The sequence below is a fragment of the Pholis gunnellus genome (assembly GCF_910591455.1).
Source record: "Pholis gunnellus genome assembly, chromosome: 21".
In the NCBI taxonomy this organism is placed as follows: Eukaryota; Metazoa; Chordata; class Actinopteri; order Perciformes; family Pholidae; genus Pholis; species Pholis gunnellus.
Genome location: NC_136548.1, coordinates 6,877,600 through 6,900,046, shown reverse-complemented (window position 1 = coordinate 6,900,046; position 22,447 = coordinate 6,877,600). Strand labels below are relative to the sequence as shown.

Here is a 22,447-nt window from a genome sequence, read left to right as displayed (position 1 = left end):
GGTCGTCTTCACAGAAACCCGCAGCAGAGTGGGCAGTTCTTCGTGGACGATTTGCTTCTTGTGCATCTTGACGGGGTATGTCTCTTTGAACCTGACTGGCTGTAGAGAACTTCACCTTGCCAGACTGCAGTGGTAACACTAGTCTTAATGAAATGTTTTAGCGTTTTGTAAAAAAAACACTTATTCGCTTTCTTGGCAATAGTCTGTCGTCTGTGCGCTGTACACCGCTAGACTGCTTCTGTCTGACGGTAGTACTTCTACAGCCATACTTAGTCTGGTATGGCCAGTAGCTGACAGCAGTTAATATTAGCTAACTGTAGATGGTTATTGCTGTCCAACTGACACTGAGTCTGTAATGTCAGTAGATGTCCAAAGGGATTTACAGTTTAAAACAAATGTTGTTGGGGAGTTTGACACATTTGCATCCTTGCTCTCTTCCTTCCTTCCTTCCACAGGTGTGTTGCAGGCTGCTGTTTCATCCCTTTCTGCATGAGCCACCTGAGAGACGTCCACCACCAGTGTCCCGAGTGTCGGGCAAACATACACAAATACCAGCCATTTTGACATGGCGGTAACTATACTACCAGCCTTGGTGCGATATGTACAGTACGATCTTGAGCGACCCCTTGCCGCGGTCTTGGAGCTGTCTGGGACTCGGCTTCAGCCATTTGACTCAACAGCTGATCTCGGCTATGTAGCTGGAGTCGACTACACCGCTGGTACAATCAGCACAAAGGCTGAGATAACTTAAAAGATCTAGTGTGTAGATTGTGTAGATCTAGTGTTGCAGATTGCAACTTCTCCCGTGAGCCACACTTATTCATAATATTTTACATTTCTGCCAATTGATCCCCCTGAATACCTTTTATCTTTCAGGACAAACCAGCTGTTCTGACTGTAAGTTCACACTGTGAAAGTCGTGCTTCAGTTTGCCAACCAGAATATCCCCACAACATGGACCTACTTAAAGCAAATACAAACTTAAATAATGTCTAGACTAGCTTAACGCGACAGATACTAATAACTCCAAACAAATGGATCCCTGGCTGTTCTGTCAACAATCTAATGACCTTCATGAACTTCTGTTATCTCAAGAGGAAAATGGAAATACTTTGCTGAACAGATGCAAATACGGGCCTGTGAAACGCAAAGTCTGAAAAACAATGGTTTACATACACGGCCAGCAGCAACACTATTTAAATGTTGTGCCTTCCTGTATGCTAATGTTTCTCTACTCTCGCCAACTGCTTTAAATATTCTTTGAGATAATGTTCTAAGAAATGTCGGTTATTCTGTAATCAACGTCTGCAGGAGTGTTCACAGTACACCAATTTTATTGACACAGAAAAGGCATACAGTACTTATATACATCTTTTTGAGTATTTACATTATAGAGACCCCATGGATGTTACACATGTAGAAAAATATGCATTACATCTATATAAATATGTACACAATGTGCAAAACATATGGCATACAAACAACAAGAGGCATAGCATGGGGGCGGTGGCGACGGAGAGGAGACTCGGCTACGATGACGGATGTAAATGTCCCCGAAATACATCGACTGTAATCAAACGTCTTGTCTGCTCTTAAGTTCAGCGTCGCGACCGACAAATGTTTCCATGATGATGATGAACTCTGCAGGTGAATTGGGACGCGGAGAACAAAAGTGGAGAAGCTGACAGGAAGCTTAAGGGTTCCTCAGATTGACCACAAACCTCCAACTTTATTGGGGTTACTCAAACAAACCACTCGGATATTAAGTGCTTTTAAACTGTATTACTCTGTAGTCAAAGTTTTATGTACATCACGGGTCTTGTCTAGAACCTACAAGTTGTGAAACTCCCTCAAGATGATTGTTAGGCGTTGACCGTGAATGGTGAAGGTTAGCGTCGGTCGGGCAGCGAGAGTTTCCGCAACGTGCGGGCGACCGTGTCTACGTGATCGTATATCAGAAGGGAGAAGCAGCCAGTAATTTACTTTAAGCGGGTCCCGGTCTGGCCAGTCAGCAAAAGCGGTAAGTGGCGTCACATCGAGTGTGGATCACATACGTGTGCAGACAAGACGTTTGTGCATGTCTGATATGAACAGGAAGTAATGGAACGACTCTGCAAACCTGAAATATACACGTGGAATCCTCTTACAGATTTTACAAATCGGCGTGAAAGCAAGATTAAATGATTTTTCTTTAAATTTTCACCCTGCAAAAGAAGTGAAAAATACAAAAAGCGTGAGAAAATAACAAAACGTGAGAATATGTTCCACTGCCCTTTTTTGGCAACACAATATTAAATTTCTCAGCCTTAAAGCTGACTGAAGGAAAAAAAAACAGTTTAACTCGTCATCTTATAGGAAACATATGAATCTAGCGATACTCAGGGTCCCAGCACCCCCCACTGAACCAAAGGTGCACCAACCAGGAATGAGCACGAGGATGAGGTCATCTCATCTTTAAATGTTTTCGTGCTAAAAAAAAAGCCCCAACAGAGGAGAGGCAGCGCCCTCTAGTGCCCATGGACGTAATGACATATTTAAGTCAAACTGCATCGCTGAAGTGATTAAACTGGATGTGAAAAAAAGACAATTTTTAAAAAAAGCTATCGTATTTCAAAGTGCCATTCAGTGAGACCGCATCAAACCCAAAATAATATCTAACTAGTGGGATATGATGCAATCTGTTTAAAACGATGATTTAGAATTTATGACAGCTTTAAAAGTAGCTCAGCCCTCTTCACTGTGCATCACACCTCAAAAGGTGCCGGTGGGTTTTTTTTGACTGTAGGACACTAAGTGAGCAACACAGATTAAAACAGGAAACAGTCATCAGGAGCCTTTTTGAAGAGTTTGGTTTTAAACATGTCAACCGAATGATTTGATTTCATAGATATTAGAACTTCTTTTTCAGACAACTCGCGGGCAACGGGTGAGAAAGAGCTCGAGACGGCCCGTGATTTTAACATGAATACAATCATGCACACAGAGTCACAGGTGTACATGCAGAAGACGGGAAGACAAATCGACACACACGCACGCACACACACACACGCTTGTTTCTCTCACACACCCACTTGGTCAGTAACTGATGCATCACGAGAGACTATTTCCTCCGTCACATGTTACTTTAGAATGGGGCGGTACTGAAGGTCTTTTTCTTTATTTTAAGCTTCTGTTGAGGTTTTGGAACGTAGCTTTAAATGTCTCATATTGTTAAATAAACATTGTTATTGTGGTTATATAAATGTCTGAATTAAGGTGCTGTGAGATTTTGAAAGGCGCAACGCCAACAAATATGGATTTCAGCAAAATATCTTTAATATTTCAATAAATGTTTCATGTTCAATAAAGGATTTTCTGACTCAACGATGCTGTTTGGATCACACGGGTCTGAAACAATCCTATGTAGCCACCAGTGGAATCTAATTCCACACACAGTAATACTAACAATATCAGCTGTGCAGAAATAAAACATGAATAAAAAGAAAACATGTGCCGCACTAACATGTTGATTTAGAATCTGGACGTCAACGTTATGAGTGAAGCTTGAAACTACTTGGTGCAGCTCTACGTTAGAGTATTCTGGTTCATCCAAATGATGGTTGGTCACTCAATCAGTGAGCTGTTAAAGCAGATTAACCTATCGGCCACAGGGAAATGTTAACCAGCACATTTGTGGGCTAGTGATGCAATCATGTTCCACGTGCACACAGACACACACACACACACACAAAGTGCCAGGATACAGTAGGACAGCTCGATATAAAGCTCATCTCCTCCAGCGACATCTTCACTCCTTGATACAACTTGCAGTTCACAACTAGTCTGGATATGCGTCTGCATGTCTTATAAACCGACATTTGTTCCCTTTCCCCCCCGCTTCATGTCAGTTTACTATCAGAAGAGAAAAAAAGCTGCCGACTCTGTGAGCGAAGTCCCGTTTTGTCTAAATTACATTCAAAGTAAGATACTTGGACGACAACTGCAGTATCTCTGGAGCAATTGGCCCCGGCGACCTTGGATGTTGCTCACGGTCATAGTGATGATCACCGCGGATATGCAAAGTTTGCATATTCCCTTGTTCCCGAGGTGAATGAGGCGCATCGACGGATCTCTCCGCCCCTCACGTGCATAGCTCTCACATAGACGGAGGAGCTTCCTCCTCTCGCCATCCGACTGAAGTCGAGTCTTTTGTTCTCTAGTCATTGGTTCGTCAGCTTGACCGTGAAAAGGTCAGAAGGGAAAACATCCGACACAACACGTCAGATTAGTCAGCGTACACGTGATGCACAGTATGTGGTAGACTGGACCAGTGTGAACAGAGGCTTGACCTCCTCTCAGTTGGGAATCCCTTTAAAACCTCCGATCATAAAGGGAACAAACGGACTTGACTGTCCAGCACCTCAGACCTGGTTCAGGGGGGAGAGGTCGGTAGCTGAGGCTGCACCGACACCAGGACGTCCCAGGCCAAGCCTCATAGAAATTCTTATTGAGAATATAAATTCCATTTTTTTTTATTACTAGATTACATCTGTAGTCTGTGAGCTGTCATTTAGAGCGACACATTTATTGTGTCGTAATGACCAGCTTTCATATGCTCCAGAGGAACACACACACCACCTCTATCCTTTAGCTACTGTGCTTACACAGTAAAACAGATGCAGTGGTCACACTGAAAGACAACCAGTCAAAGCTATTCAGGCTAGTGTGTAGATTGTTACGTTCTTTTAGTGTGGTTTAAAGAGTATTTACAAACAGTCCGTGCTACCAGAAATCATTTGGCTCCGTCTCTTTAAGTGATCGTGACCTCTGACCCTGTAAAAGTCTTTTTAAAATCCCTTCATATGATGGGGGATCTCGTCTTAGTGATGATGTTATTCTGGCTGTTCAGCCATTTGAGGCCCTCTTTTAAAGCTGTGCAAACTCCTGCTTGTAGTTCAACTTGACTCAGTGCCTGTACAGCATTTTCACTGTAGTATAGTGGGAATATTACAGATGGTTTGGCACAAAATGCCACGTTTTCTCCGTATTCAAAATGTGGAAACTCAACCTTGTCGATCTCTCTCCTCTTGTCTTCATCCATCCATCCATCCATCCCTCCTGGCTCAGCTGCTCTCTTCCTCTTTTTGTCATCCGCCCCTCCGTCAGTCCCAGTGCAGCTGCAGGTCTTGTGCATCCAGGAAGTCTGCTGGCATTCCCAGAGGTGTGAGTGACCCAGCAGGACCTGGCGGCATGGTGAGGTCCAGCCACTCCATATTGTCCAGGCCTGGGTCGGACAGGCCCATGTTGAGCGAGGACGGCGAGGAAGAATCGCAGAAGGACAAGTCGGACGTGTCCATGGGCGAGTAGGGTTGCTGCTCCATCAGCTGGGCCTGCAGCTCCTCCATCAGGCCCCGTGTGCGCGGGTCTGACGCCGGTGACGTGTCAGCCAGGGTGCGCTCCAGAAAGGCCTCCAGCTGATTGTCCGTGGCCAGCGAGGAGAGGCTGGGCAGGCCGAGGCCGATGAGGGGGCTCAGGGTGGGCGGGGGAGCCAGCTGGATCTGTGCAGGCGGCCTGGAGAGAGCTGTGTTGACCGGCAGGGTTGAGATGTTTGCCGTGACTGGGAGGGTCTTATTGTGAGAACCGTGAGGGTCCTGCTGGATAAATGGAGTGATTTCTGGAGGAGGAGGATTAAAAACATGGATTATTATGAGGGTTCAACCCCTGAAAATGTAGCTGCCTACAAAGCAGTTTCTTCGTCATTTGCCCGAGACGAGAATGTTGTCAACATGCTCGTACTAAACAGAATGTCGTGGGGGCGCGCCGCCGGTGTCTTTACCTCCACTCTGTATGAGGATGTCGAACAAGTCATCCATTTGCTGGCTGGTTGCTGTGGGAACCTGAAAAGACAGTCGACAAGGTTACGAGACTGAAGGCGGCTCAAAACAAGAAAACAGGAAGTATTCTGAAGGACACGGTGGTGCCTAGCGGTGCGTTTGTTTGGGCTGGTGCGTCTCTAAACCTGTGAAACGTTGTTGACGTGCAGGTTGCGGCTCTGTTTGATGGCCTCCTCGTAGCGGGGAGGCTCTCGTATCTTGGGAGGCTGAGGAACAAGAGAGGTGGGCTGCAGGATGAAGGTGGGCTGGGGAGAAGAAGACTGGAGAGAAAAATACAGAATTAAGAACTGTGAAACCGTGGGAAAATCTCTTCTTGAGGGTAGCTTAATTAATATAGGATAGGAATATATAAGCGCCGATACCTTATTGAGGGGTCCGTTGGAGGTGTGATGGTTGGGTGAAGCTCGTGGAGAGACCCGGTTCTCTGGGCTACTTCTCAGGAAACACTGTGGATTCATCTCAGGCCTAGTCTGGCTCTCCAAACCAGTCGTGTTATTGCACATAGTCAGAGTCTGTCGACACACAAGACGGATTCTAACATCAGTGTTGTTTTAAAGAAGGAACTGGAAACACAGCAAACGGGACGAGGGGGCAGACACCTGCGTAGCTCCCACTATAGGCATGAGACGATAAGTCACAATATTATGCAAATAGTCATTAAATATGCTTAAATTAATTGGATAAAAGGAACATTTTTTTTGAGAAAAACAATGAAATATTCTTAAATAAGGTAAACACAGATCATAAGGTCTGCATACATTACGGATACATGTAAACAATTTCAAAGACATCGCCATAGTCTCTGGGTAGTTGTAATGACAATTTGACAGCCGTACTTCTCCAGCTACCATCATTACTCATCACTGTCGTAGGACAGCGACGGATAAGCATTGTTGTTTTAGGCGAGGCAAGAAGACACGTTAGATAAAGTCACTCAGCACAACTTCTCAGAGAAATGCAACTAACTGTGTGGAGTGTCTGACCTGCAGCAGCGGGGTGTGGTTGGTTAACTGCTGGTTAGGCGCCTTCTCCCTCTTAGTGGTTTGCCGCTGAGGAACTGAGGCCTGGACCAGGCCTGGATTTGACACTGTGGCCTGAAGAACAGGCTGAGATAAGGAGAAAAGGGTGTAAGAACATATTGTCTATACATCCGGTTTTCTCATTAGTAAGCCCCTAAAGCAGGTAAGCAAGCTCTACCGCTTCTCTAACAGACACCACAACACGTGAGGTCACTCTACTTTTTTTTTAGCAACCGTACCTGCAGGCTGACATTGGTGTTTGGCAGCTGGATTGCTGTCGCGCTGTTGGGTAGCGAGACTGGGAGGAGGATCCTCCCAGCTTGGCCTGTGGTGGTTAACAAGGTCTGGGGCTGACCCAGCACCTGGGACACCCCGCCTGGGTGGCTGATGAAGAACTGCTGCAGGCTCGGGGCGGCAGGCTGGGGCTGGGTCTGGAGTTTGGGACTTCTCTGTGACTGGGAGAGGAGGCGAGGGCCGTTGATCGCTTGGGGCTGGATCTGGGTGATGATCTGGGTTTGGGTCTGGAGCTGGCGAGGCTTGCCAGAAGAAACGGTCACATCCTCCAACTTGACTACTGTTGGCCGGGGGGAGAAAGTCTGGCAGCCCAGGATAGAGCTGGGGATTGTACCGGCAGTGGATGAACAGTTCGACAGGACTGTGCCCTCCATTTTCACCACGTTTGAGCTCCGGACAGTAGGAACAGGGTTCATGGCAGGTACAGAGTTGAGTTTTGGAGATACCGAGTCAGCGGCGCAGCCACCCTGGCCTCTCTTCTCCACCTCCAGCTGCATCTTCAGCGCCTCGACCAACCTCTGCTCCTGCTCCAGCTTCTTCATCAACTCCACTATCTGCTGCTCCTTTTCATGGAGCCGCCTGTCCTTTTCCTCCGGGACTTGAAAAGACGAGAGAGGTGAGGACTGTGGACCGGGCCAGCCAGAGCTCACCATTTGTGCTTCAGAAAGAGCCTCAGACATGCCGAGATCCTGCTGGAGGGTCGAGCGATCAGTGGGAATGGGCGAGACCGGCGGAGTCGGGTGCATGTTCTCTGGAGCCCCCTGCTGGACTGGAAGGACTATGGCGGGGCTGCTGGTGGTGACCTCCATGGACATGGAGGAGATGGCAGGGACGGGAACGGTGGCAGGAGCCGAGGTGCAGTGGTTGTCCTGGAAAGGCTTCAGTCTTTCCATCAGGTCGGTCTTTGTTCCCGACACAGGGAGGCCACGCAGCTTTAGCTCCAGCTTTAGTTCAGCCACCTAGACAAATATGATCACATAAGACAATTTTAGACTGGAGCTAGAGGAGGAGTGCAGCTGATGCCGATTAGCTTAGCACGAACACTGGAGGCAGGGAGAAACAGACGGCCTCGCTTCGTCCAAAGTTAACATCAGTTGACCAACAAGCCAACAAGACTCCAAGAAGTCACTGATCTCGGCAAAGAAATACAACTTTTACACTTTTAGCACGTATTAAACAGCAAGATACTGTATCTGCCTGTATAATCAATGTGTTTATCAGTGAGCTTAGAGGTGATGTGAGGCGGACTTAACTACCTTTGGACAGAGCAGGACGAGCTGCTTCTCCTGCTTTCCCCTGAATTTGAATATTTTTGTTAAACCAATGCAACTTTGAGAAAAAGAGATTTGAAGTTGAACAATATTAAGTCTGTGCCCTCAGGTTATCTTTTCTCAAACAAAACCTCGTTAGATCTTATGAGAGGTGATCAGATTGTTGCTGCTCCTGGCTGTGTGATATCTCGACACATCAATTTCAACAGCTGAGTCGGCCTAAAATAGGGAAATTTCTACCTTTAGGCCACAATCATAACTATAATTTCAAAGCTGCTGGGCTCTGCTTTTACAAGCTACACGGGTGAGGGGGGAATGCGGGTACCAGTGGGTTTCCAAATACCTTCATCTCCTCCAGATTGGCAGGCAAGACTCCCGGCTTGCGGTTCGAGAGCGAGTTGTTTGGACGAGCCGGAGCTGGAGTTACGGGGGGAGGTGGAGGTGCAGTGGGCAAAGACACCATAATGGAGGTTGGAAGGCTCCCGGCGCTGCCGCTCTGACCCTCAGCTACAGGCCTTTAGTGAGAAATCAAGACACAAAAACACGAGGTCATTGTTGTATCCCAAAATCATTTACAGTGCTTGCGTACGTTTCACGTGAATGAGAAACAGAAAAGAGGAAGGGGAGGTGGGAGAAAGGGGGAAGAAGGACAAAGGAGTATTAATGGAGAGCTCACAGAAGAGACAGAAAAGGGCAGGAAGGAGAGAGAGGAAGTCTGTTCCCAGTGTGAACAGAACATCCATCCTGTGCCTCACTAACAAAGCCAGTCAACCAAACCACAGTTCATTGGCGGCTGTGGGACATTTGTGAAAACAGCAGCTGGTGAAGCAACATCTTGGTAGTTATTAATATGATTAGATGCAGAGTTGTTATTGGAAACTAGCTAATGGCTCTCGGCGTCACTGAAAGCAACAGTACTCGACTACGGCGCTATGGAGACGAGCCAAAACCGAACTAAAAACAATACAATTACAAAGTTCTAATGTTTTATGTACGTACTTGAGTGGTGCCGGTAATATAGTCTGGTAGTTGTAATGCTGCTGTTGCTGGCTAAGGATCTGCAGCTGGAGGAACAGCTGCTGTTGCTGCAGCAGTCGGGCATAAGAGGAGTCCATGGGTGCTTCGCTGGCCTCCAGCTTCTGGTCGGGGGGAACATACTGGTGGTACTTGAGCTTCTTCACTCTGGACTTGGGCTCCTTGCCTTTCTTACTGCGGCTCTTCTCCGAGGGAGACTTCTGCTGACTTTGCTGTTGTGGGAGGAAAAACAAAAAGAAAATGTACCATTCTGCCCAGCAATATTCAAATATTACAGAAATATATTACATTTAGAAACGAAAAGCTCTTACTTTCACCAGAGTTGGGCCTGGTTTTAAGGTAGCAGCTGGGATGACTGGCTGTGCCGGAGGGACAGCTGGGCGGATGGCAGGCTGTTCAATCGCAGAGATCACTTTCACAAAGTCTGTTGTTGCTTGAGTAGCGACTGGGAAGGTCTGAAGAAACATGACGGAAAGACACCGAACGCTGAACATCTAATAAACACCGTTATGAAGTTTGAAGGTATAAAGACCTGGAGCTATTAGAGCAGGCACACACACAAACACTTGTTTTACTAGTCCTGTATCTGACCTGCAGCGGGGTGTTGGGTACCGGTGGTGCTGGGACTAGAGACGGCGTCTCTGGCACTTTGATCTCCGCGGGAGAGGGGACACAACTCTGAGGCTCCTGGCTGGCCTGGTGCTCTGGGGACAGGGCATCGCAGCTGTCCTCATCCAACACTTTCGGATAATTCACCGTACCCACTGACGGACAACAAACAAAGTCCAGCACTTAATCATCTCTCTGGGCAAGTAATACACAACTTTTATCATCATTTCTCTCCCAATTCCCTGCACGGCTGATCAACCATGACTTCTTCCATCAAGGCTCTAAAAAAATAAATAACATTAATTATTTTACCATCACTGTTTCTCTGCGTCTCACCGATGATTGCCTGTTTCACACTGGAGTCCACAGGCAGGATGTTTTTCTCCACCAGCTCCAGAGGACCGGGCCTCTGGGCGAGCTTCTCGTTCAGGTTGTCGGCCAGCCGCGCCCTCTTCAGTCTCATCTGCGTGGCCTGTAACGAGGGCTCTGCTCCGGTCTCTGAGGAACAGAAAAGATGCCGCCGTAAAAAATGTCGGTTTGCGGCGCTGGCTAGAAAAAGATTTGTTTGTTAATAGCATCGTGTCTGATGCCAACTGGAATTCTATTAAGCTTAAAAAAAAAAAAAAAAAAGTCCACATGGAACACTAGATAATACAATAAGTGTTTGTAGTGAGAACTAGAGAATCGGCATTACCTTGCAGGATGTGCATCCTGACCAGCTCGGCTCTCTCAGGTCGACTGCGGATCTTGTGCTTGAGGAAATTTTCAGTCTAAAGAGAAAGACAGTCAGTCAGTTAATCGTCCAAAATCTTCATGCCACACAACAGTCCAGGAGTTTATTTTCCAACGTACCCGGGCTCTCTCCAAGCTGCGAATCTGCCCGTGGAAAGCTGCCGGGCTCTTCAGAGCTGCAACACATTTCATTTTCATAAATGCAAAAGTCGCGAGCACAATATTAAAAACAGAAAGATCTAGAAAAAGTGCAAACATGTTGATTATCTCCGCCGTCGGGATCCCGGTTTGTTATCATACGCACTACATCAGCTCTTCGGCGAGTGATGGACAACCGGCAGTGCTGCCGATACTCACGTGGCATGATGCCCTGGTCCACCAGCTGCTCCCGGGTTCGCCTCTGCTGAAGCCTCAACTGCAGGACTGCAAACAAGAAATATTATGAAAAGATAAACAGAGTGACTTTGATTGTAATATAAAGTACATATAATATAAAGTTCTACAAGTAAAAAAACACACGAGAAGAAAAATGAGTGAAAGCAGACAGAAGAATGAGGTATTGTGTACAACTAAAATGAGAAGGCTGAGAAGGTAACCACACACTTAACCCCCCCCCCCATACATCACTCACATCCTGCTCTTTAGTCATTAGCATGACATCATGCAATAACACAATTCTATAGGAGACATTTTGCATTCAGGACGCAAGTTATCCATCGGTTACAACCATAAGTGCATGGTTGTGTGGTGGTAAAACTATACCAGCTATTTCTGGGATTTCAAAATAAAAGCCTGAAGAGGAGACTTCAGTCTTATCCTGTGGGATTCTATACAACTTCACTCCTGAGGGCTTCCTAGTGCAAGTCCTCAGTAGCCGTTTAAGGATGGAAAGCAACGGTGGAAGGCAATTAGAAGAAGCAAAGACCACCACCAAAATATTAGACTTTATTATCATTTATTTCCATCCGTTTAAAAAAGGTGGGCATTTGTTTTATTAACCCACAAAAACTTCCAGAAGTCCTGGACAAGCCTGCAACAACACATCCCTACTCGAGTGTAAAAATGAGCATAATAACAAAAAAAGAAGAGGAGTGCTCACCTGCTCTGAACCTAGTGCAGCGGTCAGTGGGGTTCTCTACCTCCGTATAGGCCATTGTCTGAGAGTCCTGGCCTATAGAGCAGTCCAAAATACAACCGAGTGATTAGGCCATTGCATGTATTATTATGTATATCTTGTATTAAAGCCTAAAATATGTAACTTATAGACGCATCATCTCTCAGCCGCGGTGCAACACGATCAGCCGAATGAATGGTGAGAATCCACAGCTTCTTAGAATTAGAGAAGCAACATTAGGCCCGTCCTGCACTCCTCCCCGACTGCAGGGCCACCTCCCCCTCCCACCACCCACCACCCACCACCCACCACCCTGCTCTTACTCCCCTCTCTCGCTCGGCCAGTTTGGGACGGCTTATTTCCTGGCTGTAGGCGATCCCAACGCAGCCTGATGTGACGTCTACACTGGTTTCTTGTAACTTTACAGGAACAGTCGAGAGTCTGAGTCAGCACTGACTAAAGACAAAGGGACAATAACAACTTTGTCTTCAAGCTGAAAAGATGGACAGCGTTTTATAGCTTCAGTGTTAATTTGTTAGAAAGCCTACAACATATGGATGTGTCACAGTAAGTAGGAGGAGTTGTAGATTTGCACAAATTGAATAATATTCAATTTGTGTCTATACTCACAATTCATATTATGAATTGTGAGTATAGACACTTCTCCATTCATATGAAGGGATGCGTCAAAGCTTACTGGGAAATAGTAGCTCTCCAACAGGAAACAGATGGCCCATCCAACTTCACAGTTTTAATCTCCCCCCCATCTCTTTGGTGAGAAACACAAACGGGGTGCAACCGTCCCAGGGTGCACTACTGACCACTGATTGCATCACGTTGGTGGCTATGACCAAACTGTCACACATCAATATGCCATAACCGCTTGCATTCATGGCGTACTGGAGGTTTAATCCCAACTAGGGCCGAGGTTTAAACAATTACAGAAATCTATTCTGGCTCAACATCGGAGCAGATTCTAGAGACTATTTTGATAACGTCTTAGTTCTGATAGTAAAAATTTGTTAAAATCGCCTTAATATCGGCAAAGGAAAAACCATCCCTTCAATTGTTGCTGTACGATCTGATCGCCACTCGGCACCGGCCTAGTTTGGAGAAAGATATGCAGAGGGGACATGTTTGCTTAAGGTGACATAGACTTCCAGTCAGTGGCATTGTCCTAAATTCCTCCGGGAAACGCTGCTCAGCCTGACGCGCACATGTTGACCTGTGAACTAAGCAGACGGAGGAGAGCGGCGGATGACATGACTGAGCTGTTCATGCACACAGTGACAGGCACGTAGTCAGCAGGTCAATGGAGGAACTACAGGCTAGCATGGAGACGTGTGTCTGTTTCCACTGCAGTTAACAAGTGAAGTAGATTTAAAAGGGTTTAATATAATAGATGAATAAGACACACAGGCAAAACACAGCTGATGACGTGTGGGAAGCAAACAATAAGTGGTATAAAAAGAACCAAAAATGACACGATGCATTACTAAGGAATAGTTTGGACATTTTTGGAAATACACTTTTCTTGTTGCGCATTAAACAGGAAGATGGACGCCACTTTCAAATCTGTCCGGTCAATATGAAAGAGCGAGCAGCCAGCTAGCTTAGCTTAGCATAAAGACCGGAAACAAGAGGCAACGGCAGCGCATGTACATGCTGAGGCCGGTAGCAGCTCCCAGGAATTTGGCAACATTTTTGTCTTTATTTGTCGTCTTTCCTCTTCATTACCGGAGCACTGATGGCATACGACGGGATACACTCATTCAACAGTCATCATTGTTTCCAACAGTCCATGAACACATCATGTGTGTCGAAGGCTTACGTCAGAAAAAGCAACTAAAGCTTAAAATTGTGATTTCATCAACAACATGTCTCATTTAAAATCTCGCCGCAAATAACTCTAGAGTTAATTACAGACAACATTCGCGAAGTTTGCCTTCTACTTAGGGAAGTAAACCCGAACTAACTTTTTAGCACTTCTTCATCCTCTTAGCAGGCTCTGCGGTCGTCAATAATAATATTGATTTCACATAATAGGCTAATCTCTTTCTGGCCAGACTCTCCGTCACAACAGACCCCGAGCCTTCACGTCCCAGACTGCTGACCGAGCAGTTCTCCTCTCTCCCTCCAGACTCTCTGAGCTGCACACAACTGAAGTGGTCTTAGACACTCGGACCTGTCATGATGGTGGACAGATTAACACCTGCATGTTAAAACCAATATGTGAGGGGGGGGGGGGGGGGGGGGGGGGGGGAGCTGGGGATGGCCCAGAGTGTGGAAAGTATGAGTTGTGTGTTCCCACTGGAAGGGAAATGACAAAAGCCGAGCTGATGAGTGGGTGCTGCTACTGTTGACATTCCACAGAGAAAAAAAAATGTTCCACCGTGGAGTCATCTTTATTGTGCTCTGGTGCAGACAGCAGCAGCAGCAGCAGCCGTGCACGAAAGCAGAAAATCCCAGAATTATCCAAAAAGTGTTTAATCTCACAGCTCTGGCTGAACACTCTGCGTTTGTGGACTGTATCAGACGAACTGGATTTTTTTTTTTTACAAGCATGGTGACCAATATCACAGTGACTGCACTGAACTGATCTCCCTAAACCGTCTTAAGCCATGATTAGGACCTGGCGAAGGCAGCAGTGAATCCACTCCTAAAGCCTGGTAATCGCATATCCATCCATCAGTGTCTGAGTCAGGGCCGCGTGGCTGCCAGAACAACACCAACGCCGTGAGTTTAATGAGAAGCCAACATGCTGGCTGGCTCGCGTGATGAAGATGTTGGCATAATGTTGCGCACTGCACCAAAAAAGAAAAAGCTGATGGAAGTTTCACTCACTTTTATGGCCCATTTTGAACTTAATAGCGGAGTTATGAAGCACGTGCCTGTGTGCACGCTTTAATAGTGTGGAGGCCATAGAAGCATTGAGGGTATATATACATATATACATGCAGGAGGAGTTGCAACACAGGCAAGGACCATAATGTTATTGTATACTAGCTGTCGAGTTTGATGTATGTGGAATTTCAGTGGATGTGTTTCGGGAGACATTTTTAACCCCCAATACTTTTTTTTCTCTTTTGGTCACTCTTTCACCGTGGTGGCCTGTTTAATGCATCTCCTGTCTCGGCGTGCCGTGACGGGCTTGTTCGGCAGCGTTTCCTCACCATTTTTGCGTTCGTTGAGGGGAGGCAGAGGCTGCAGCGACAGCTCCTCCATCTCATGGGTAACCGCCTCGCTCTGAGGACTGGGCAACAGCAGACTCGACATCTCGCAATCCCCCTCTGCTCCCAGCAGCCCGTAGGACGCCTGGAGCTCCATGTTGCCTCGGGAGGGGAGGCAAGCAACAAGGGGAGGGAGGGGAGGGGGAGGGGGGGATGGGTCACGGCCCCCTTTGGTTTCGCCGCTACCTGCGTGGACACAAGAAACAAGAAGGGAGCGTGAGGCGTTTGAGGGAAATATAGGACGACTACACTCAAGGATATTTTGAGGGCTCCTCGTCAGTCATTCAGAATAATAACCATCATCCTGTTGGTATGACGACTTCACCCAACTGGTGAAATGCTACGGGTGGCATTTCATTTAGGCCATCTGGAAGAGCTCAGTCACAGCCCAAAATATTCATTAAACGAGCTGGGTCGGCCATTATAGTGAATAATCGCATTCGAACCGCTGCTCGTGCGAAACAACGCCAGCTTGTCGATGAATGTTCTCTCTGTTCAGACATAATCTGGAATATGACGTCGCTGTGGCCGTTTCAAAACGGGGGGAACGGAAACATTTCGGGGAGCAAAACAAACAGTTTAGTATCCATGGCTTCCCAACAGCCTCTTAAGCAGCAGACGACAGGCTGCGCAGTCTGGACATGCGTGCTTATTTATCGCTCTTCAGCAGCACCCGCAGGACCTCAGCACTCTCTACTAACCACCCTGATGTGTTGCTCTTGGCTGAGGAACCACTTTGTTCCGATGGCTGCTGATATTTCTCCCCGTGGGTCCTCGAAGTGCCGAAAGGCATTAGACGGCCCAGGGAGACTGCGGACCGAACTGGACTCGCTTGGTTTCAACACGTCTGGATGTTGTCCATTCTGGTTGCTGAGGTCATGCCATGTGTCCAAACACAACACGTCCTAAAGCCCACGTTTCGTCATCGCCTGTTCTGCTTTTAATGATTGGACGGTAATCTGTATGGGTTTTCTCTGACTAGTGATCACTGCAGTTTACACTAAACATGGTCGTTCTCAATGACACGTTAATAATATCTCTGTGGGAACAGAAAGTGGGTCGAAAATGTTTAAAGAAAACTTAATTAAGCTGCTAGAATCCCTTAAGTAAGTGAAAAGAAGACTGGTATGGCATTTCTTTAAAAAAAAAATCTAATTTTCCCTATTTATTTTAACGACCAAAACAACCAATGACAATCCAAATTATATTTTGAAACTATAAATAATTAGCTTAGCCATACACGAACGTACATGTCACAAATAAGGGGATAAAACTCTAAACTTGTTATAACTAGAGACCATCTTGCAACGGGTCGCACCAGCCACGACGCCAAAATAGGGCCAGGAGTGTTAAATTGTGATGCCTCAACTACACACCTGTTGAGTTCCGTGACTGCTTCTTGTGCTGTTGGGACGCCGTCCACAGACAGAAATACAAACACTCGCACACACACCGCACCAGATGAATGTAACTAGAAGGGAGTATTTCACAGTCAGTTTTAGATGCGACGCTTCTGTCTTCAGGACTTTCTGGTCGTGCTTTGTAGTGACTGTAACCTGCTGTAACATCTGTGACGTTTCGGGAGCATGGATTCAGACCAACCGATCAAGACGTCGAGTACCGACATGAGAGTCAAACCCGGTTCACTTTGACATTTACTTGGAACTGGTTCGTGTTGAATCTGGCGACCGCTGCAAAATGACCCTAAAGCTAAGCATCTGACCCGCAGCCACTTTCTGGCCCCTTAATGGTGACAAAGTGCCACTTAAACACTGAGCTACAGACATTACTCAGGCCTTGATGTTCTCTGCAGTAACAGATCTCCAGTGACCGCATCAGTGACCTGCTCTGCAGCATGCACTTCCTTTAGATAACGATCAAAAGGAGGCATCCTGTGCTGTGAGGCCTTTCGCTTCGTCTTTTCTAGGCCAAGCCAAAGCCGTTAAAGAGAGTCTACACGCATGGACTCTGGTCAACAGTCATCTCTCTCTCAGGTTGTCTTTCAGTGGAGAGCATTAAGCAACGACATTTATCAACCATTCAGATACTGGATTTCATTCTTCACTGCAGAATAACCCTCCTTCCCTTCAGTTCCTCCAACAAAGAAGTAGAAGAAGAGCTGCGATTGGAAAGATAAATAGCACTCGATTTCTTTAGTCACATTTACAGATTTTGAAAAGGAAGTTTGACAATATGGGTTTCACTCAAGACTTTGCAAAGTATACAAATACAGAAAAAGACTTCAGAGTGCATCGCTGCCTCCTTAACATGGTCAAATTTATTTGCATGCTTGCCTGAACACGGGCGAGAGGCCCAACTATAAGAAGGCTCGGCTGGCAATTGTATACTACTTGTTGATGAATGAATAATAAGTCTTTCAGTCGACGAGGCCCTACCTGTAGTGGCAGAGGACAGCAAGGGAGAGAGGAAAGAGACTTCCGGGCTAGTTGCTGTCGAGCGCCACGCTAAGCCATGGAGTCAAACCTGGTAGGAGAGAGAGAGACAGAGAGAGAGAGAGAGAGAGAGCGGAGCAGACATGAGTATCACAAACGCTACTCAGGGAGATGAGCCAGCAGGATTCACCTCTAGATGCATGTTCAGTCCCGTAACGTCTTCACCAGCGCTGCTTGCATAAGTGTGCTTGAAGATAAGTGGAGAATAAAACCGATGACAAGTACCACTAAAAGATGCCTGAGTGAAACACTCGAGGCCGCATCGAGGTCGGAAAATGTGCGTTCACGGGTTGCTAGGAAAACCTGCAGCGGTCTCTATGACAATGGAAGTGGATGGTCCATTCAGAGACAATGAAAACATCTTCGTACGGATGATCAAAGAGCTGTAGTGCAGCGTCACGCTGCAGTGTGAGAGAGAGGGAGACTCTGGGAATAAAAATCAATCCAACTGCGCACACAGAAGCTTTCAGGACATGTTTAACATAAATACACTACGTGTATTGATGTGTCAATTTACTGACACTCAGGGCAGATAATGGTCCTGCACTACATATCCGACATCTGTAAGTTATGTTTGTTTATGAAGGTTCTTCCCGGTCCACAGCATCTTAAATAATGTGTAAAAAAAATATGGTTTGCAATGTTTTTTTTGGGTTATGATTTTCGGATACTGCTTTGGAATATTTCCTCAAGAAATACAGTATTTTCGACGAGTAAGACACATATCTTTTATTGACGTAAAGGCGTGTATTACTAAGTGACAAATACAAAAACCAACATCAGTCAAACCATTGATTTGACGGTAAATTCATTTCAATTGGCGGGAATAATAGACAGGAAAAGTCCGACAGATTCCAACAGTCAGAGCACTACACGCTGCGTGTATACGTGTTGATCGAACCGATGGCGGGTGAGCGGGTGAGAGAAAGTGGGCTGCAAAAGAGAGACGAAGGAACAAACAACTGTCACGGCTGACAGGGCGCTGTGGGATAAACAGCAAGAGCTTAAGCAGCAGAATCAGAGAGCAGCTCCAGATGGCGGGCGCTGCCTGCTGCTCTGCTCCTTTTTAATGGCAACAAGCACCGTGTGTTTCATCAAAGGGCAATACATACACTACACACACACACACACAAACCAGTGAACGCACTACTAGAGTCAGATGTGGGCTCGACGGTAGAGGGTTTGCGTAGGTCAGCGCAGCACTACATTAGGTGAGGCAGTGCTGTCGTTTTCTGCCACTGGGTGCGTTTGGTATTTCAAACCTGACGCAGGTGATGTGATGGCCGTGGCCTCACACTTTGGCAAATGATCAACATTGGGCTGTGCAACCACCTACGAACATACGCCTCCCTTTCCTGCCAGCACGTAGTCGGCTTTCTTGCTGAATGTGTTGTCAACAACTGGTCTCCTCAACATGTCATTACGACAGACAAAGGAAGAAAGTGATCCATGTAGACATAACTGAGCCGCCCTTTTTATGGGATTTAGTACAAAGCAACACCGGTATGGGGAGTCAGCGCCACACGGACAATGATTGTCAAAAGGCAACAAAAAGTTAATCTTCAATCAGCAGTTGAAGAGCTAGCGAGGCGGTCGGCGTATCGGTCAAATACTTTGAAAGTGACTAAAAGTGGACTGTAAGTGCCTGGAAATTCAAAAGAGGCGACAAACTGTCCAACCGAGCCATCTTCCTATCGCTGCGCTCTCACTGGAAAAGCTAAAAAATACTTTCTGGTTAACACGGCCATTACCCAGACTTCAGTTTGATGGCGGTTTGAAGGTATTCCTCCACATTCCCGATGCTTAATGTGGAGCTGTCGTCTCAGAGCGTGCCAAATCAACCAGGGTGGATTCTGTGATTAACTGAAAACTCACGAGTTCAACTAGGTCATCGTTTGAGTCAACATTTCAGCAGTGCAGTGACAGTATCTGGGTGTGTCTACCCCCCCGAGGCTGTTCTTTCTCTCTCGGAACAATATAAAAGGCTTGGCTGAGACACGTGCAGTGCAGGTGAAAGGCTTTATGGACCTTCTACTGCAGGGCAAACATCTGCCTGAGTGCCTTAAGACAGGATTCAATGAAAAACATTTAACCTCACATGTGGGTGTGGATTCAGGACGTGAAACAATACTCAACGTCTAATTTTATTGTTTCTGTCTTTACAAATGTAAAGTAAATTTAAATTTTAAAATGTATTGTTATTTTACAATCCTCTTTTCAGCAAAACAATCCATGAATCATTTTGATCAATGGAAATAGGAACTATGTATCTCATTAACAAACACAGAGATGCCACCACTTCGTCTCTGCACACTACGTAGTGGGTCAGCTTTACCACGAGCAGGCCGTCACGTGATAAAGTACCCACAAGGCCTAGGGCTGTGCAGCGAGCACCCTTCTGATGGGCCCGGGAACAACTTTCCTGAAGTCGCGGCCGCGGTCCAGACAAGAAGAGTAACAGACTATATATTACTTGTTTTGACAAATGAAAATGCACTGAATGTGTCAGAATCTTACTTTAAGTCTCATTTTGAGGCAAATGTGTGTTAATTAGCAGGAATGTAGCTCAAAGTGACACTGTGAGTGACAGCATGAGATAACTGAAAACTGCAGCTTCAGTCTAAGAGCTAATAAATCATAAACTGTCATGAGGTCTGGTTTCTGTTAAAAAAACAAACGCACCACTGACAGTCTGGAAAAACAGAACATGTTGTGATGAAACCCTGAGGCAGCACATTGGTAAAAGACAAATAGGCCGACAATCTTAAAGCTTTAGTCTAAAAACGTGTTATTCTACAGTATGTCCTGGATGACATCATCTTATCCATTGTGTCCGTTATGATGTATAATAAGGGTTTCACATCCAAATAAATAATATTTGGATAATTAACATTGCTAAGATCAACTAGCTGTACCATATTCACACACAGAGCATGAGAACCACTCCAGTCTGCAGTATCCTGGGCCTTAAATAGACCACGCCTGGTTCCAACAAAAATGTCCTCTTTTATCCAGAGATAAGACAGAAATGATGTCATCACTGTGGCTCTTTCACTAGAGTCACTTGTTCTGCTCCGTTCCCACAGACACACACACACACACGTGTGTGTGGTGTAGTTGCCTGCCTTTGTGGACTTAGCTGAAGTAAAAAAAACTTCTAAAAAGAAACGGTACAAAAGTACCAATGGCTGGAAGCCAAACACCATGGGAAGAGTCTCAGCTAAGAGAAGAAGCTACACAGCCAAACCTCACCAGTGAGTGCAGCAGTATGCAGACTGGTAATGTAAAGTAGGAGGACTATAAACAAATCACAATGAACTGCCCCGGGTGGCATGTTGTTCTGAGTGCGAGGAGCACGACAGGGCTATCAACTCCTGCAACTCAGTGCAGTCTGATTTACCACAATCACTGCAAGGGGGAGTCAGATATTGCACCATTTAAAAAAATGAGTGGACACAAATGGGGTATGCAAACACACATTGTGACGTGGAAACTCCACTCTGAAGTAATCTGAGAGGACGTTGGGCTAATTACTTTCCCATCCAAACCATAAGCACAGCGTTTAAGTTAATACTAATAATTCACACTTTTCGGTGACAGACTTTGACAGACTGGGGGCCGCCTCTGACACCACATCCCGTCTGTGTGACTCACACAGACCGCGACCGGTTTTGCTGCAGCGCCACTAAAGTTACCTCACTTCCCTCGCTTCAATCGCGAGGAAGGCATTAAGAGAACATCATCGCGTTTGAGTGAACGCCAGAGGAGCCTCATTACACCGCGCGCGTGTGGTGGATAGTGTTTCCTGAGTAATACGGCTGCAGATTCACAATTACGCCGTCTGCCATGCCGCAGCGTCCAGAGAGCAAATGGCTGAAATAAACACGCAGCACACGAACACAGCACTCACTAATAACAACGTGACAACTAGCTAGTTCAAACGTCAAGAACACGTTTTAAAGTTATCATTGAGTGACATGTCTGTGGGCTCCACCGCAGCTCCTGTTATCGCAGTGGAGGAGATGGGTGGGTGTGGGATGAGCTAACGTGGGCTAGCTAGCGCTACTTTAAATCTGACAGGTGAGTGAGTTGCGGACAGTAACGCCAACGATCATAGATGACGATGATGCGCTTCCGTGGACATCATTCCTCGGACTAAACATACCTCAACGTGTGTTACAGTCGTCCACGTTTTTACCGCATAGTCTCCCAAAGCCTCGTCCGCTGTCTCAGTCTGCATACCGCGAACACTTCTCAACAACAACCTCTTCTTCTTCTTCACAGTTTCGCTAGTTAGCTCGGGTTTAGCTCGCTAACGCGGGCTAACATGCTAAAAACAAGACAGCCTCGCGCGGGGACTGTGGTCTTACCGAAATTTGAAGACTGGAAGCGCAAACCTGTCCGAGCTCTGGTTCACAATAAGATGTCCATTGGCGTCAAGCGGAATTATCTTCTGTATGTTGTTTTTCTCCCCCCCTAGCTGTGGGATTGAAGTTTATTTCGCGGAGTAAAATGGCTGCGACTGGTCTCGGTTCGGATGCAGAGTGACGTAATGACGCTGTGGTTTAGGAAGCCTTAAGGGTGGGGGGGTAAGTGGAGCCGGTACAATACAACACCTCCACGGATTTATATTTGAAATCCACGTGTTTTTTTGTTGTCACATTGTGATTTGGTAACATTAGTGTTGCATAACTTCCGGCCGTGAACCTGGTGGACGTCCACAACCAGGATAATACAACCAGACATCTTTACCTCCGAGCATGAAATAAAGTGTGTCCGCAGCCAAGGAACTACAAGTTGGCATCTTGACATAAACA

General features: G+C 46.3%; 1 protein-coding gene across 3 annotated transcripts; it reads right to left on the bottom strand.

Annotated features, from left to right (window-relative positions):
- Positions 1-567: 567 nt before the first annotated feature.
- mrtfba (myocardin related transcription factor Ba) lies at positions 568-22,130 on the bottom strand. Of its 3 annotated transcripts, none has more exons than XM_079182364.1 (18): positions 22,001-22,130; positions 17,574-17,661; positions 15,121-15,363; positions 11,933-12,004; positions 11,191-11,256; positions 10,954-11,009; positions 10,796-10,871; positions 10,414-10,599; positions 10,084-10,256; positions 9,804-9,947; positions 9,457-9,704; positions 8,801-8,972; positions 7,132-8,145; positions 6,857-6,979; positions 6,236-6,385; positions 5,999-6,133; positions 5,816-5,876; positions 568-5,653 (listed from the first exon to the last, which is right to left on the bottom strand). In XM_079182364.1, exons 3-18 carry the CDS (start codon positions 15,272-15,274, stop codon positions 5,142-5,144), a joined length of 3,342 nt encoding a protein of 1,113 aa, XP_079038490.1. In that variant the 5' UTR covers positions 15,275-15,363; positions 17,574-17,661; positions 22,001-22,130; the 3' UTR covers positions 568-5,141. The 3 variants fall into 3 exon arrangements, with proteins under 3 accessions (XP_079038490.1, XP_079038492.1, XP_079038491.1); XM_079182366.1 differs by having other exon boundaries at positions 10,438-10,599; XM_079182365.1 differs by lacking the exon at positions 17,574-17,661 and having other exon boundaries at positions 22,001-22,128.
- Between the last annotated feature and the right edge of the window lie 317 nt (positions 22,131-22,447).

Bases quoted from the DNA above. Each gene is read 5' to 3' on its own strand.
- mrtfba (XM_079182364.1), bottom strand. From the start codon at position 15,274: ATGGAGCTCCAGGCGTCCTACGGGCTGCTGGGAGCAGAGGGGGATTGC. The intron at 11,257-11,932 runs GTGAGCACTCCT...TCTTGTTTGCAG, and splicing joins CTGCACTAGGTTCAGAGCAG to TCCTGCAGTTGAGGCTTCAG. The intron at 9,705-9,803 runs GTAAGAGCTTTT...CTCCCACAACAG, and splicing joins CAGGCCCAACTCTGGTGAAA to CAAAGTCAGCAGAAGTCTCC.